Consider the following 18654-nt stretch of genomic DNA (forward strand, 5'->3'; position numbering starts at 1 on the left):
CAGTGAAGCAATTTTTTGTAAACTTGCTTTTTCTTAGCCCTGTTACTATTCTTCCACCTTCTCCACCCGGCTTCCAGTGACAACCCAAAGATGCTGTTTTCAAGAACTTGTGAGCCTGTTTGCACTATGGTGTTTTGAGAGAAGTACATGACCATGACACCAGGGATCTCATTTGAACTGCATGGCCGGGGACAAATTACACCTTTGTGTACTGTCAAAGCAACAGTTTGTACAACAATGGAGGAATTTGTATTATCAGTAGCTGGGTGTGTCACTAGGGAATCCAGGCTCTGTTTAAGCTTAAATCAGTATTTGAGAGCTGAGAGAACAGTCACGCTCCTGAGCACTGCTCTGTGGCGATCAGAGCACAGCCTCTTGTTTCAGGCTGCTGGGAGTTCTTGATTATCTAAGTGGGAGGTCATCCTGTTGTGCAGTCTGCATGTCCCCTACTTGCAAGGAGCATGAGCACTTTTACCTCACACTTGTGGAACTGTCAGCGTTCAGTTGATTGAGAGTCCACGGCACTGTTTTGTTCTCAAAATTTTACCAAAGGCAGTCCCACGGAGTGGGCATGGCTGGTTCACCTGGCTACTTGGTTGTTGTCATGACAGTATGCATTTATTATCAGGATAGCTGCCTAAACTTTAACACATGAAATTTAAAGTTGGTAGTTTTTATCTAACCCAGCTAGCCCCAAATAATCGAGACAGAGACTTAAGTTTTATTCAGCATTTTTTTTTTATGTACAATAACTGAGCAGTACCAGTCTAAATTTATCCTCTAAGCTAATCTACCTGTCTCCCACTGTAAATCCCCAAGAAGCTTGCATTTTATGGCTTTGTCTGAAAGCCATTTTGAGCTCTTTTCTCATCCTCTCTCCTGAACCTCTCCTCATTGGCTGAATCCCTTAACTCCTCCCCTTGCTGGAAACAGAGTCCAGCCAGCCTTATCAATACTGCTCAGTTATTGGCTGATCAGTTTTATTGACAAATCAGAGAATAAATGGGGAACAATGTTTACATGAATTTGAGACAGGAGATTCTTAGAATAAGCATTACAATAATACTATGCATGGATTGCAACCAGATGTGAAGACAGAGAAATTATCATTTGAATAACACAAGGATATGCTTTACACAGTGCACAATAAAATTATGCCAACAAAACTTAACAAAAATTTACTGAATACTTGGTAGTATCCATTTCTAAAAGGTATTTGCAAAGAATGTTCTGATCTCAAAACCTATGATGATGAATTAAAAATCAGCCTTTCTTTTGGGTCAGCACTGTTTCTAAACAACTCATCACCAGCCTACTGGACAGCCTAAAAAGCACAGGACGTTCAACTTATACATAAATGCAGAAAATATTTTTATTGTGTTAAAATATTCCTTGATGAGCAGCAATTATTTACGTGGGGAGTTCAGAAAACCAACATGACTATTTAATGCCTTGTCCTTGATTAAAGCCGTGATTACATACATTCCTTCTAGTAGTTTTTGAAGTCTAAGAGACGGTTAGTTTGCAAATCTTCTGTCAGTCTGTTCCTATCCACTCACAGGAAAAAGTACAGGATGGACAGTGTTCTCTTTAGAATTTACATCTTTAGAACAGTCCGAATGCTGGGAGAGAAAAGCAACATGAGTAAAACTTCAAAGATGAACTAAAAAGAATCGTATGTGTGTGAGCGCGCACACATGTGTGTGTCTTCGGGAGTGCACGTGCCCTGGCATGCCTATGGAGGTCACTTCTGCTCTTCTACCATGTGGGTCCTGGGAATCAAACTCAGGTCATCAGGCCTGGCAGCAGGCACCTTCTCCCTCTGGTCCATCTTATGGTCCCTGAAGGTGAACTTTCAAGGCCACTGACCTCTTTGTTTTTATCCTCCCTCCCTTTCTAAGTGTCAAATCATTACTGATTCTGTAAAATGAAGCAGAGCTTGAAAACTCACCTTTTCCCCGAGTGCATCAGCTCAAAGGCTTTGTTAATTTGATCGAAGGACAGACTGCCAGTCACAAATTCATCAACTTTTATCTTTTTGGACATATATTCAGACACCAGCTTTGGGACACTCTCTACACTCTTCCATCCTAAAAGAAATCACATTCTTATGGAAAACTTATGCAACAAGTTTCTACAGTATGCTGAGTCATGTCCTGGGTGACACAGAGGCAGCTATAGATTAAGAAGAATGCAAGGGGAATGAGGCATTCTGAAACTGTTGTGAAGTGAGGAAGAATCAGACATATCCTTAGCTGTGAAAAAGCAAACATTTTGGAGTTATTGTTCTTTTCTTATAGAAGGGTTAATAAACACTTGGGCCTGATGGCACAGGCCAGAAAAGCCAGCTACAGTGGAGGCTGATATAGGAAGGATTTTAAGTTCAAGGCCAATCTGGTCAACTGTGTCTCAAAAACAAATAAGTAAATAAGTTGCAGTATAATTCTATTAGAGAGCACCTGCCTCGCCAGCATGTGCAGCACGTGCCAGTTAAATAGTCTAGGACACTAGAAACCAGAGTTAGACTGACAGCGTCTAAGGTAAACAGTATATCACAAAGGAGAATTTTGGTCATGTCCCCTTTTTAGTATACTTTTCAAAGCTTTTCTTATGGGCTTTAAAAAACGTGTTTAAAACACAGTATGGGACCATCCAAAACACCTGGGATGTCCCTTTAGTTTTTTTTGAAATCTTATAAGATTTACAAAAAGTTGGGCTATGAGACATGTTTTAGTATCTTCTCTCTAGCTGAGCACTACAAAAAGACTCTCCAAATTTCTATCTATAGTTCAATTAATGTCAAATGATTAAATGCTGCTTAGGGTTACACTAGGGGAAAATGATCAGGGGACAGCCTTTTAATTTTGCTAAAATGTTTTGTCAATATTTTAGTTTAGGACTCAGTACTGGTTATTATTGAAACCAGGATTATTTGGAAAGAAGCCTAATCACACCAAGTGATAGCTGCATTCTCTAAGAAATGTGTAAAAATGGTAACTATGAAACCTAGACATAAAGCCCTGGGCTTTACTCAGCCGGACCCCAATTTCTTGGTCATTAACTTCCTCTTTTTTTCTTTCCTTTCTCCCTTTCTCTCTTTTTTTATCCCAAGGCACTATGCAGCCCAGGCTGGCCTTGAATCTGCCTCTGCCTTTCAGAGCCCGCCTCTGCTCAAGTGCTAGGATTAAAGGCATGCGCCGCCATACGTGGCTCTTGTTCTACTGTTGAAAGCTTGTATTGTATTGTGTGGTTCTGTGTGTACTACATGTTTGGTTCTATGCGTATTGTATGTTTAGTTCTGTGTTTATTGTATGTCTGGGTCTGTGTGTATCATATGTTTGGCTCTGTGTGTACTGTATGTTTTGTTCTGTGTGTATAGTGTGTTTGGGTCTAAACTTCAGAAGAAGCTGAATGTCTCCCCAGTACCAGCAGTCAACACTGGCTGATTCTGAGAGCCTCAAGTCTTTCATTAAACAATTCATAACACAGATAACCTGTGATGATTTGTGTTAATATAAGAAAATGAGACTGGGATTTAAATTATGACAATGGAAAGAGGGTAGAGAAAATCTACTGATCACCATGTTACCTCCAAAGGCAGTCCCTTTCCATGTGCGTCCTGTCACCAGCTGGAATGGACGAGTGGAGATTTCTTCACCTGAAGCGGCTACACCAACCACCACACTGACGCCCCAGCCTTTGTGGGCTGCCTCAAGGGCTGCTCTCTGCAAGCACAGCGATAATGTATGAACCGCACTGACAATGCCCTCTTCCCTAGAAACCTCTAGCAGAGCAGAGGCGACACAGAGCCTTTTAGAGAAATAGCAACAAATATCCAAACTTAGTGTTTAGTAATTTTAATTTTATTGAGCAATTATATTTTAACAAGTTATCTTTAAAAATTAACCCCAGCATTAAAATAAACAAATCTAAAGATTTTATTTGCTTTCTATTTTAATTTTAAATCCTATATGCACAATGCATATGAATGGATCTAGACCATTTCTCTCTCATGAGTTATAAAAAAATCAACTACTAATGGTCTTAAATATAAGATCAAACTACTGGAAGAAAACATAAGGGAAATACTTACAGCCATTGAACAGGGAGATGTTTTTTGGATTAGATCTTAACTTAGGAAGCAAAAGCAGATATACACAGATGGGAGCACAGCAAACAAAAGGAAGCTAAGCACTGGGAAACAAGAGTGCACTGGCAGCACACAGACCATTTGTAGGCCATGCATCTGACAATGGGCTGACACCCAGAATTTACAAGATCCTAAAAACCTAACAGTAACAAACAGCCAAACCGCCTGGGCAAGGGATAGAAAAAGACATTTCTCAAAATCAGACACAGACAGCAAACAGACACACGAGAAACTGTTCAGTATCACTAGTCACTAGCGTGACTCAAAACTACACACATCGACTGATTCCAGTAAAAACGACAGTTATGAGAAAGGCTGCAAAGGAAGTTTCTAGAATTCTCCATAAGAGGAGCAGGAGCAGGAGCTGTCTCAACTGTTCACCCCTCTAGCCTCGGCTCACTCGCTAGCTATTAAAAATTGGTTAAGAAAACCACTTACAGCTGGGTGCAGTGGCACATGCCTGTAATCCTAGCACTCAAGGAGGCCAGCCTGGTCTATAGAGTGACTCTAGGGCGACCAAGGCTAGACAGAGAAACCCTGTCTCGAAAAAGAACAACAAAAAGTAAAACAAAACAAAAAGAAAACCACTTACTATGTTTTGTTTTTTTTTGGGGGGTGGTGGTGGTGGTCAAACCCAATGCGATCTAGAAAGAATTAGAAAAAGCCAGTAGAGAATACAAATGAGGAAGAAAGGCTTAAACAGATTTTTCAAGCTTCTGAGAGTCTGATTCCAACAGAAGAAAATTATATGACAAGGGAGGAGAGTAGGCAATTAAGGATGGCTCATGCCTATAATTCTAGCACTTGGGGAGACAGGCAGGCAGATCTGTGTGAGTTCGAGGCTGGCCTGGTCTACAAAGCCAGTCCAGGACAGCCAATGCTAAATACACAGAGAAACCCTGTCTCAAAAACAAACAAACAAAAAAGATGGCGCAGGTGGGGATTTGGACTCTGGCACCGATAATGGTTTCTGGAATAGAAGGAAAAACACAAGAGAAAGGAGAGAAGAAAATGTTTATCAGTGCTCAGTAACCTTGGAGCAGGTCCAAATGACAGCAGCTCTGTAAGAGTCTGTGACAATGTGAAGGCCAAGGTGGTAAGAAAGGAGCTGTTGAGAGTGTGGTCTCAAGTGCGCAGGCCCTGGGATGCAAATTAGTCCTCATCAGATAGGATGGGAAAGGAAGGGTTCAGCAAATCCAGTCTGTGTGCATGAGTGAACATATCAGCTCCAAAGACAGACTGAGCTGCAATGGAAGGCTGGCTCAGGAGGAGAGTCTAGAGGTTCATCCTGACAATGAAATACAGTGAAGCTAGAACACTGTTTGGATTAGAGCCAGGGGTACCGTGAGAAGAACCATGCTGTTTGTACTTTTTACTTGACGAGAAGACATTTTCATGGCACCACTTCTAAAAGTCAACACCCAGTCCTCACAACCAAATCATGCTCATCTCCCAAGTCAGACTGTCAGGCAGGGAGGACACATCACAGGTGAGCAAAATGAAGATATGCCAGTACATCATGAAGCATCCCAATATCACATACAGTGGTCTCATCACCAACTTTAAGCTAAGCTTCCTAGGAATAACTCCTCTCTAACACAAACTCTCTTTGACAGAAAAACTCCCTCCTGAGAGGTACGAAGAAGAGACTGATTAAGTGGATCAGGTAGAATTGGGGACTCTGGCCAAACAAGAATGGAGCAGACCCGTGTTTACTGCTACTTAACAAAGCTACATGATCTTGAAAGTTTCCCCCATAAAAGATGATAAATATGCTTAGCCACATGGAAACAGTACTCTAGGGATTGATTATTACCAGGTAATCCAACAAAATGTACAAGTTTTATGCTTTTAAGAGATCAGTTTAGAAATACAAGTAAACCCCAACTCAAAACTAAAACTGAAGATTTCAGGGTTGGAGAGATGGCTCAGCAGTTAACAGCACTTTCTGCTCTTACAGAAGACTGGGGTTTGGATCCCAGCATCCATAAGGGGCTCCTTAACTCCAGCTCTCCAGGGTGCAATGCCCTCTTCTCGCTTTGTAGGCACCAGGCACACATGTGGTACACATACATACATGTGGGCAAACCACTCAGACCCACAAACAAACCAAAAAATGTTAGCCACGTGCTGTTAAAGACTGCATCAGGACACTCTGTCAGGGATGGGCGTGCATATCTGATTCCAAGCTCATGCCTAACTTTTCATTTCATGAGATAAGCAGTCAATGTGCACTCAAAGGCAAAGAAACATTTTTTCTGTTCATCTTTCCCTGAGCCCTTCTTCTATCATTTCCCGTTCAAGTAGTTCTAAGCAGTACAAGCAGCTGTTTCCATCCTCTGCTCTCTTTAAAATTAAGTCCTATTAAAGCTTCCTTCTAAAACTTAAACTTTAAACTTAGGGAAGGTGCACTTTAAAAAGGAACTCTAAGCACAGAAAGAACGAAGGCTCACATGCTCACCATGACCTTTACGTTGCCAATACATTCAAAGGAGTAGTCCACTCCGCCATCCGTCATCTCGATGAGTACTTCCTGGATGGGTTTACTGAAATCCTGGGGGTTGACACATTCAGAGGCTCCGAATTCTTTGGCCTTGTCGAATTTGTCTTTATTGATATCGACACCAATGATCCGGGATGCACCAGCCACTTTACAGCCCATGATCACTGCCAATCCAACTCCTCCCAGGCCAAAGACGGCACAGGTAGAACCAGGCTCCACCTACCATCAAAGACAGTCTGTAAGTACCCCACTAGGAGTCCCACCCTCGCCAGCCAGCCACAGGACCCCGGTCCTTACCTTGGCAGTGTTCACAGCAGCACCGTAGCCAGTTGAAATGCCACAACCAAGAAGGCAGACTTTATCCAAAGGCGCCAAAGGATCGATTTTAGCAACAGAGATGTCAGCCACAACTGTGTACTCGGAAAATGTGCTGGTTCCCATGAAATGAAAGACAGGCTTTCCTCTGCAGGTAAATCTGCTAGTACCATCGGGCATCAGTCCTTTCCCCTGAGTGACTCTGGAGAAGAAGAAAAAGGAAAACGAGAAATGGAAAGCAAGGCTCATTTCCTTAGCTCTAGAGGAAAGAAAAATACCAGTTTTAAAAATAACGACCAACAAATACTCAGAAAAGTATCATAAAACAAAAACAAAACAAAACAAACACCAAATCCTAACTTTTAATGCAGTGGCTCTCAACCTTCCTAATGCTGCAGCCTTTAATACACTTCCTCATGTTGTGGTGACGCCAACCATAACATTACTTTCGTTGCCTCTCTACTGTGTTTGAGACAGGGTCTCTTTGCTACTGTGTTAAACAGGCTGAGTGAGTTGAGCTTCTGGACTGTCGTGTCTCCTCTTCCTGTTTGCACACTGGGAACGCACACTTGGGCCTCTGCAGCCAGCTCCTGGCCTCTGTGGTGGTTTCCGGGGATCCGAATTTTCCCACCTGAGCCACCTTCTCAGCCCCAACATTCATCCTTTCCAATAAACACAGTAACCCAATTAACACTCAGATAAGCCCTCTGAAATGTCTATGAGTAAATACACAAACGGAGAGCTGTGCGTGTGCACATCTCACACTTTTGCTGACCAAATCCCAGGAAGCCACCAAGGGAAAGCAGCGCACACACCCAACCCAAAACAACGAGGCCACCAGGCAAGTGAACAAACACTGGTGTTTGGAGTGGAGTATGACAGAGCAACATAAAAGCAGACATGCACATAGCAACGTGGACACTGCTCAGAGACACAAACGGAAGACACCTGGCAGCACACGCCTCCTGATCAAACTACGAAGTTCTCCAGGGAAAGCTACCAGGACTCTAGGGACCTCCGAAGGAGTCAGGTACTCATGTGGAAGGGCCATGTGGAGCACAAAGGGGTGATGGTTGGTGGGGTTCTCTGGCTGTATCTGCAGAAGGGTCTGCCCAGCAGGTGTGTATGAGGGTAAACCTCACTGGGCTGCACATTTACACTTTGCGCACCATGAGTACTGTATTGATGTATGTTCTACCTCAATAAGAAAGGCGACCAACAAGATCTACAGGGCCTCCGAGGGTCCTCAAGTGGTGTGACATACCTTACAACAGAACCACCCTTTCTGCATCAAGGGGATTGTTATGTCCTATAGGCTTCACATTTCCCTTATGTGGTAACTTTTATTTCCTGAGTGTTGAGATTAAAGGTGTGGGCTACCATGCCTGATAACAAGCTTCTGTTTTATATCTTAACGGCTGGCAATACTGGGCAAACTTTGAGATTTCTCAGTCTTGATTTTCTCATCCTTGAAAAGACAGAGCTTAGTAACAGTGATAGTAAGGCCTTAAAGACAAAATTAAGTAACTCCTGTAAAATGTGCTGTTTAAATCTCTACACAATTACTTGCTGAGATATTACCTTTTTTTTGTATGTGTACGGGTGTTTTGCATGTATGTACAAAATGTGTGTGCCTGGTGCCCTGAGGGCATCAGTTTCCATGGGACTGGAGTTACAGGTAGTTGTGTGTTACCACGTCAGTGTTAGGAATCAAACCTGGGTCCTCTGGAAAAGCAGCTGGCACAAGTGTTTTTAAAACCATGGAGCCATCTCTCTGGCACTATAGTTTGTGCTAATGAGATCTCTTATTATAAGGCTGTATTAAAAGAGGGTGGAGGAGGTGATTCAGCAGTTAAAAGCACTTACTGTGCAAACCATGAACCTGAGTTCACAGTGCAGAGCCCATGTGAAACACCAGGCATGACCCCGTATGCTTAACCCTAGTGCTGAGGGAAGGAGGAACAGAGCCAGGCTCACACGGGAGCTTGCAGGCCAGCCAGCACAGCTGAAATGGAGAGCTTCGGTTTGAGCAGGAGACCCTGGCTCAAAGGTATGAGGTGGGGAAGTTGTAACAGTTTTCTGTAAGATTGAAACATTTCTTTCTACAGAGAAACTCCTTAGGCAGGAAGGTAAGCAACTCAAAAGAGCACCAGGAAGTCCCTGAAACTGGCCAGATTCACTAGGCCCTTCCCTGCCACAGTAATCAATAAAAGCTGAGAGTCCCCCTGAGATAAGAGAGCCGAACTGCAAAGAACCCTCTGGGACCAGAGCAGCTGTCTGGAAGAGGCAGAAATCAGCAGAGTTGCCTGGAAGAGGTTTAGGTTAGAGTCACTTGGAAAGGACTCTCTAACTTGTTGAGCGGCCTGTAGCTGCAGGGAACCATGGAGTTGGCTTGGCCTAGCAGTCCTGGGAGAAATATGTTAGGAGTTTTTTAGATTAGAGTTCATGGCTCCTGAAGCACAACATGCCTTCCAGTTCCTGAGAGACCTATGCACTCCCTCAGGCATTGAATGTTCCTCTGTATGTTTCCTAGGCAGTCAAGGAAGCACGGAAGCTTCCGGGAACAACTGATCTTGGATATTAATCTCGTTCCTTATATAGCTTTCAACTACATTGTATAATGGCAATTGCCATTATATTGTTTCTGATAAAGGTATAAAATGCCTGATTGCTCTCAATAAAATTGCTACAGCTTCAGTGCTGTGGACCCTCCAACTGGCCTGATTTAATTTCTTGAGGCCATTTGAGATAACCTTGGTGCAGTAAGTAAGCACAAGCTGACGTGGATGTCTTTGAGTATTTCTGTTCCTTTAAGTAAACCCTCACCCACCTTCCTGTAAGCAATCCCAATAAAACTGGTTCACTGGTTCACCAAGTTGGATTAGGTGCTACCTGTACTTTAGTCTGTGGTGGGCTTCCTATCTGGAATGAAGAGACATGTTGTGTCTCTCCAGGAAAACTTCTGTCACACAACGCACCTGAAGGTGGGTAGGGAAGTGGGTGAGAGTGAGTCTCATTGATGTCCTGCTGTGGCCCTTGCAGGTATCACCGACACAGGCATATACACATACACATACACACACACACACACACACACACACACACACTCTAGTTTTTTTTTTTTTTTTTTTAAAGAGCTATATAGTACATTAAAACATATCAAAAGACACTAACCTTATTTTCTGGCAAAGGTTTGTTTTAGGATTCAGGCAAAATTTGCACTCTCCACACTGTGGGATGTAAAGTGGGATGACAGTATCACCTGAGAAGCAAATGTGAAGTTATTATCCTGAATGGTGTAGCTGGCTTTAAGTCAGCGGTTCTCAACATGTGGGTCGTGACCCCTTTAGGGGTCCAATGACCCTTACACAGGGGTTGCATATCAATTATTTACATTAAGGTAACAGTAGAAAAGTTACAGTTATGAAGTAGCAGTGAAACACTTTTATGTGTCAGGGTGACAGTAACGTCAGAGCTGCATTAACTGTGGCAGCACTAGGAAGATTGGGAACCAGTGCTCTAAGTGAACACAGCAGGCCTCTTACTCTCATCAGCTGACACGCGCTGGAAGAAACAACCTCAAGGCTGAGAAACACTACCTAAAGAGCATGGTTTAGACACTGACCAGCCATGCACAAAAAAGGTACGCTTCAAAGTTCTTGATCTAAATGAAACTCTAAATTATTGGAGGATAACAATGTGCTTGAAAAACATCAACTCATTGATGCATCTCTAAAAATTGGCACTTAACTTGCCAAATTTGCTTTTGATAATGTATTTAAAAGTTTGGAAAAACCAACCCAAATACTTGTTCTTCCAAGACGAGGAGTGAAATTACCTTGACTACTGTATAGTTGTAAATAAATCGATGTAACATCCCTACAGAAACAAGTCAAAACCATCACAGTGCTTTAAATGTCTTCCTTACCTGCCTTCAGCTTTGTGACCCCTTCACCAACGCTTTCCACAATTCCAGCACCTTCATGTCCCAAGATCACCGGGAAACATCCCTCGGGATCAGCTCCGCTCAAGGTATAGGCATCAGTGTGGCAAACGGCAGTGGCGATGATCTACCGGGATGGTCAGAAAAGCATCTAAGTGTCTGCACTCAGCCAGAGATATAAGTCGAGTAAAAGGCACCGAGCTTCATGGCACACTTGTAGATACCTTTCTTTGATAGGTTCACTTGTCCCGAACTAGCGTGCTTACAACCCATGGCATCCTTAGACCCTGTGGACTTGGTGCTGGTAATGGAAACAGCGGTGCATTTATATCAAGGACGTGTGGCACCGCTATTTTCCTTTCTGGTGCAATGGGAGCCAGTAGAGGTAAAGCTGGTGGCTTCACCAGCACTGTGCCTTCCGCTGTCAAGAGGGTGGAAACAGCTGGGGCCACCTCACTGCTGGCTTCTGGACTTGGGGACCGTGATGCCTAAGAAGACATTATTTCAGAGAGACGCCTACTGGCCTGTGCTTTTGTTAGTGGAAACGAGTCCTTTCCACTAACATACACAATTTCTATTCAAACAAGTCTTTCATTGAACTCTCTCTACCATCTAAGAATCATATCTGGGGGCTGAAAAGATGGCTCAGTGATTAAGAGCACTTACTGCTCTTGTAGATGACCCAGTTTTGGGTTTTCAGCACCCACATCAGGCAGTTCACAAAGGTTCCAATGCCCTTCAGTCTCCTCAGGTTCCTGCATGCGTGTGGCGCATATAAACTCATGTATGAGTTTTATGTTTATGCTTAGGTAGCACATAAATATAAGCATTGAAGAAACAAAGCAATTCAAGGCAAGGCCATGTTTGTCTTTATGCTTTGCTGCTCCTGTCCTATGCATCCACTCTTTGCTGTAAGCCAGCAGTTTCCCGGGGATGAAGCTGTCACTGGCCATACTATTCATCTTAGTCTATCTATGTCAAATTGCCTTCTTTACTGGCAAAAGCACAATCAGCCCAGTTCCTGAGCATGAACAGAAATACATAAAGTATCATAACATTTCAGATTCTTAGCTCTTGGCTGAAAAGGACCTTGAAAAGGTTTTGTGCTTCTCAACTGGATGCATGTGAGCCCTGGGACACTGGCTAGTGTGCACAGTAATGGCACGACAATAAAAGAGAACCATGTCTGCTTTCCTTGAAGGAAGCATTGTTCCAGAAAGTTAAGGAACAGACACATGCAATGGGTATGACTTTAAAGCATTAGTTTTGTATCATAAACACAAGCAGAAAGCAGAGAGCAAAAACAAAAGTTTTAGAGATGCCAAGGTGTCAAAGGTCTCTGGAAAATGCTGTCTTCTGCCTCTCCCCGGGGTGACTTCTTAGCCACGGTGGAAGGAGAGGAGCAGGGGACTAATGGATCCACTGGACCCTGGCCTTGTCCACCAGGGGCAGTGCTCTCTAGACGAGGGAACTTTACTTTTTTATTGCTCTAATAAACCGAGCAAAACTGAAGACTATGTCTACTCTTTGTTTCTAATGCTACACCATGCTTTGTGAGTTAGGGGATTAGCAGAAAGGGGAGGATCATACAAAGCCACCATAAACCCAAACTATAAAATGTTATACTGTGGTTACCCGCTAATCCATAGGTTTGGCTTCTCAGCTTCAGAGCAAATACAAAAAGATGGAAAGGACTGCTATGAGGGAGGACGGGTGGGAGGATTTCTAGATTCTGCAGCTGGAAGGCTTCCAACGACTTCTCCCTTGACACTGCCCTTTGGGGTTTATCCTCTGTGGCCCTCAGGTCTACTCTTCTATCCAGAGGCCTAACCCGTGAGCTTTTTCCACCAGTACCTTGGCCGTAATGTTACCTTAATTCGAACTTCATGAGCCTTTGGAGGCGCCACTTCTACCTCCTCTATGGAGAGAGGCTTTCCGGCCTCCCAGGCGACTGCAGCCTTGCACCTGATCACCTGAAGTGGGGGAAAAGGGAGTAAACATTTACCCTCCTAAGTTATAATTACTTCATGGTCAATTCAGATGATGATGAGTGTACCAGGGCTGGGGAGATGGCTCAGTGAGCAAAGCGCCGGCCGTGCAGGCCTGAGGACCAGAGTTCGGATCCCCAGCACCACACCTGGAGGTAGTGGCCTGTCTGTAACTCCAGCCCTCAAACAGCAGGGGTGGGATCCTCAGAGAAAGTCAGGTGACTAAAGCAACTGTACTGAAGATCTCTGTGTTCAAGTGAAGATCCCGATTCAATACATATGGTGGAGAGCAACTGCAAGGAGACCCCCTGATGTCAGCCTCAGACTCCAAGTGTCCACATTTGAACACGCATAAACACACTCATACACATTGCAAATTCAGACACAGGCAAAACTAAATAAATAGAAACAAAGTGAACAACACGCACAGAAAGACGTGTTTCCTCAATGTGAAATGAAGAATGGTTCTTAGGTTTCATATAAATAATATAGTTGAACATACATAATCGAAGGGCCAGGCATAGTGAGGCAGACCTTTAGTCCCAGCACTTACAGGCAGAGGCAAGCAGATCTCTGTAAGTTTGGGGCCAGCCTGGTCTAAATTTCAAGTTCTAGGAAAGCCAGGGCTACACAGAGAGATCCCACCTCAAATCTTCGCTCCAAACCCCACCGCCACCACCAACCAAAACAATGTGTGTGTGTTTAAATGAAGGGATGAAGAGATGGCAGAGTGGTTAAGAGCACTTGCTGCTCCTGCTGAGGGCTCCAGGGTCTGTGCTCAGCAACTACGTGCCCACAGCTTCTTGTAACTCCAGTTCCACAGGACCTGTACTTTCTTCTTGCTTCTCAAGGCTCCTGCATGCATGTGGTGCATATAAATACACACAGGCACACACAATAAACATTTAAAAACTGTAGAAGAAGATGGAAGGGAGGAGGAAAGGGAGGAAGTGAAAGAAAGAAAGATAAAAGAAAAGAATGAATCCAGAATCCAGGTCCCAAGCTAGGGAAGGAGATCAGTGGAAGAGCACTTGCCTTAAATGCCCTGGATTCAATCCCCCACACAACAAAAGGCAAGCCAAGCAAAGAACAACAGCATAATCCTACCCAGGAATTTGGTTTGTAGGTTTGGCGAGGAATTCAGGAATCACAGGTTTATTACTATGTGTCCTAATGATCTTTTTTGGGGGGATAGCTTATAAAACATCAGTCTAGTGCAAAACTGCACAGTGTAAAAGATCCTAAGAAATATCCAAATGGGCGATATGTAAAAATACCACAACCATCTCTAGCTAATGCATTAGCCATTGGGACCTGAGACCGGCTATTAAGTGTAAAGTTTTGAAAGCTTAGAAGAGTGAAAAATATTTCAATTTAAAAATACCGATAACATGTTGAAATAATGTTGTGACTACTAGGCTGGTTAAATATACCATTAGAACTAATTTTATGTATTCTTAATGTGTTTCCTGAAAAGTTTAAAATTCCATATGCAACTTACATTGTGCATCTAGAGCAATGTGCTATCAGTGATAGCACATTTCTTTTCTTTTATCTTTCTTTCTTTCACTTCCTCCCTTTCCTCCTCCCTTCCATCTTCTTCTACAGTTTTTAAATGTTTATTGTGTGTGCCAGTGATAGTGTACAGGCCTTCCTTACCACGGAGGCCAGCCTAATGAGGAACGCTGGGTTTTGATCAGTTCACTTGATGCTTATGAAATGTGTTGACAGAATAAAGGTTGCAAGTCACTGGGCTAATGGGAGATGGACTGAGAGTCAATAACCTGATTTAAAGAACAGGCACATGGTGCTGCGCACAGAAAGCGAAGGCCGAAGGAAGAGATTAACTTTGCTTGGTAGTTTTGAGAGCAACCCGTGCTCCTGCTGCGCCATTCTGCGAGTGCGACACGGGCAAACTACTCCGTCCCGCGTGCAGGGCGCGGGCCTCTTCCCACCGGCTCGGGCGGCCAAGCGCGAAGTCGAAACAAAGCCTCCTTGCCCTCGCTGCGCCTTGCGCTCGCCACCCCGGCCCACAGCGCGCCTCCATACCTGGTTCGCCATGTCCGTAAATTCGGGCTCGGGCGCTCTGAACGTTCACTACTGTAGCGGAAAGCGGGTATGGGCGAGGCGTGCGTGAGGGGAGGGGCTGAGTGAGCAGGAGGGGCGTGCGTAGGAGGCGGGGCGATGAGGGGCGGGGCTAATGCCGGAAGGGCGGGGCCTGGGTTTTGGCGCCCTCTCTCCGTAGCTGGAGAGGCCTAAGATTTTGGCCTTGGGTGGCGAAGCTCTTTATTCCGGGTTGGCCTGACGGAGTCGCTGCAAAGCCTCTCTGTGGTATTCCCTTGTCTAGTTTTGGTGCAGTCACTGTACATTAGAAGTGAGAGAAGTATAACTTGAGGAAACCGGAAAGCCACTGAAGCACGTGAGAAACAAGCCGCGCCTGTCCGTGTTCCCGCCCCCGCCCCTCCCCGCCCTTCCCCTCCCCACCTTTCTCCTCCTCACCCCGCCCCTCCTCTCCCCCCCTGTCCTTTCAAGATCTGTGAAGAATTATGTTGGAATTTTGATGGAGATTGCATTGAATCTGTAGATTGATTTTGATTGACAGAAATGGACAGAGGCATAGCTAACCAACTTTTCATGGGCAATATACAGAGACTTCTATTTTCCCCAGATAGAGCATTAACAGACCAAGAAAATGAGTTAGCCCAAATGTCAATATGATGAAGCAGTCTGTTTATTGGAGTTACTTATAGGTGTCTGTTACAGGTACATGAGCTGGTGTTGGCAAGCCACACCTTTAATTGTAGCACCCAGGAGACAGAGGCTGGTGTGTCTCTGTGATCCAGACCACCCTGGTCTACATTTTGAGACAGGGACTCTGACACACACACACACACACTCTCTCTCTCTCTCTCCAATTTATCCACTTTATATCTTGATTGTAGCCTCCTCCCTCATTAGCTCCTGCTGTCCCCCTCCTTTCTCTTTTCACCTCCTCCCTCCCCTAGTCCACTAAAAGGGGAAGTCCTCCTCCCCCACTACCTAACCCTAGCCTATCAAATCTCATCAGGACTGCCTGGATCCTCTTCTTCTGTGGGCTGGCAAGGTTACCCCGACAGTGGGGAAGTAATAAAGAGACAGGGACTCTAAAGTAAGGCAAAGCAAACCAAAATCAAATCAAACATCAGACATCAAAATCAAAACCAATAAAAAATGTTTAGCCTGCAGATACACCATCCTCATAAAGCAGTTGGAAGAATAGTGTATGTGTTCCTGTAACAGGACTCACTTTCTGGAGTTAATAAAGTCTGCCTTGATCACTTCACAGGGTAAAAGGCTGGAGGACCTACTCTCTGTAAGGTGCTCAGGGTTAGATACATGGCCCTACCTTCAGGGGCCTTATAGCAAAAGTGTGTGAGGATCACATCATGTAATACATAGGAAGGGACCCTTTAAAATGATAGCTTTGATATTAATAGAAATTGCTATTCTTCCTGATTTGTTTTTTTCAGTAAAAATGGTATCTAGGAAATGACAAACTAAAAGTAACACCAGAGGGTGCTGTGGTAGTATTTTGAAAACTAAGGTGCCAGAAGGCCATAGTGACTATGTTAAAACCCGTTGTGCTTTTCAGACAAATGTATAGTAGTACTGTGTTCAGATTGCTGTTTAAATGTGAGTGTTGTACACTATTACTGGAACAAATAAATATTGTCACTAATGTTAGACCTGCAAAACCAGACCTATAAAACATGTGCCTTCTTATGTTGGGGAACATACATTTTGATATGCAGATTTATTATCCTGAAGAAGGTTCATGGTATATGTACCTTAAATTTTAATCTTTAGACTGAAACATTGGCAAATAGAGAGCAGGATAGTTCTTCAGAACAAGAGAAAGTACATTGTCCTGTAAGCCATTACCATAATATTTTTTATTTCCTGTGGAGGGAATCAAGTTCTATTCTGTTACAGTGGCTTGACTCTCCAGAAATGTAGCAGTGCATGCATCTCGCCTTTGAAAAAGCGTCACTCATTAGTGAATGAGAGCTTGCAGGAAAAGGAGCCAGCGGTCAGAATGTAGACTTTCACTATTTTACTCATTGAAAACTGCATTACTTGTATGTGAGTTGGACAGGGGAGACAATATAAATGATGTAAATACAGTACTCGTGTATGAAATTCTCAAAACAAAACAGTCCAGACCCAAACCCACCACACCCGAAATAGTAGCAACCAAAAAGAGGGAATATAGATTATTTGGATGCACACAAGAGCAAGCTTGTTACCAAACATGTTTCCTGTCTGTGCACTCAAAGATTGTTCTGCATTCAAGGAGATTGCAAGCATATATTTCAGAAACAATGGAAGCAGCATGTGTTAAGGCTTCAGTAAAGTCACTTGGCACCAAAACAATGGGGAAATGATGCATTTTGTGGTAAACAGATCTTGAAAGGAGGTGGGCACAAAGCAATCTAAGGGTCAAGGAAGCAAAGGATAAGGATGAAGGAGAGAAAAGCTAGAATAGAGGCTAATAACCTGTGAAGTGTGTCTTAGTCCCCACACCACAGATGGAGAAAACATTCCCAGGCCAACTTTCTTCTACTTCTAAAAGGCAATCTTCAAGCCCGATTCAATGACCCCTCCCTCCCTCCCTCCCTCCTTTCTTTCTTCCCTCCCTCCCTCCCTCCCTCCCTCCCTCCCTCCTTTCTTTCTTTCTTTCTTTCTTTCTTTCGCGTTTCCTTGGTCATGGTGTCTCTTCACAGGAATAGAACAGTGACTAAGACAGGTTGCAAAGAAAGCTGGTAGATTTCAGAAATTTTTCCAAATTGAGAGCTAATCTTTATTACTTTGATCTGAATTATCCAGTGTATCCTCTGTTACTACCAGCTTGTAACATCAAGAATATAGTAGTTTAGAAACTCCTATTTACTACTTATTATGTAAATCTATGACTATTTTTACTCTTATGCTGCTTTATTTTTCATGTTAAAGTAAAATAAAATATTTCTTGTATCTACTGTGTATGTCTGTACATCTGTGTGTGGGCTGTGTGCCATGTGCTCGCATGGAGATCAGAGGATAACACTTTTTTTTCTACCATGTGGGCTCTGGGAATTGAACTGAGGTTTTAAGGCCTGACAGCCTTACTAACTGAGCCACCTTGCCAGCCTTGCTTTATTTTTATATATTTGTTTCTTTATGATTTATTTATTTATTTAGAGACAGGGTGCCACCATTTGGCCTTGGCTGATCTGAAACCACAGAGATCCATCTGCCTCTACCTCTCAAGTGGTGGGATTAGGGGCATGAGCTAGCACACTTGGCAACATTTCTCTCTCTCTCTCTCTCTCTCTCTCTCTCTCTCTCTCTCTCTCTCGCTCTCTGTGACAGCCTTTCTCCGTGTAGCCTTGGCTGTCCTGGACTCACTTTGTAGATCAGGCTGGCCTCAAATTTATATCTTTCTTTTTAAAAAGTTTTAATTTTTTGGTCTTTCGAGACAGGGTCTCTCTGTGTTGCCCTCCCTGGCTGTCCTGAAACTCCCTCTGTAGACCAGGTTGGCCTCAAACTCAGACATCCACCTGCCTCTACCTCCCAAGTGCTGCCCAATGATTTATTTATTTTTATTTTCTGTATTTGAGTGTTTTGCATCCATGTATGTAAGTGTGCTGCATGCCTGCTTGGTGTCCACAGAGGCCAGAAGAGGGCATGGGATTTTTCTGGAACTGGAATTACACAGTTGAGAGCCACCATGTTG

At 43.7% G+C, this 18654-nt stretch overlaps 1 protein-coding gene across 1 annotated transcript; it reads right to left on the minus strand.

Annotated features, from left to right (window-relative positions):
* Positions 1-719: 719 nt before the first annotated feature.
* Adh5 (alcohol dehydrogenase 5 (class III), chi polypeptide) lies at positions 720-15093 on the minus strand. The gene is made up of 9 exons (XM_021655789.2): positions 14949-15093; positions 12783-12884; positions 10897-11038; positions 10143-10230; positions 6951-7170; positions 6612-6872; positions 3590-3725; positions 1952-2090; positions 720-1622 (listed from the first exon to the last, which is right to left on the minus strand). Exons 1-9 carry the CDS (start codon positions 14958-14960, stop codon positions 1598-1600), a joined length of 1125 nt encoding a protein of 374 aa, XP_021511464.1. The 5' UTR covers positions 14961-15093; the 3' UTR covers positions 720-1597.
* Positions 15094-18654: the final 3561 nt, after the last annotated feature.

Source organism: Meriones unguiculatus, chromosome 10, assembly GCF_030254825.1.
Source record: "Meriones unguiculatus strain TT.TT164.6M chromosome 10, Bangor_MerUng_6.1, whole genome shotgun sequence".
Lineage (NCBI taxonomy): Eukaryota > Metazoa > Chordata > Mammalia > Rodentia > Muridae > Meriones > Meriones unguiculatus.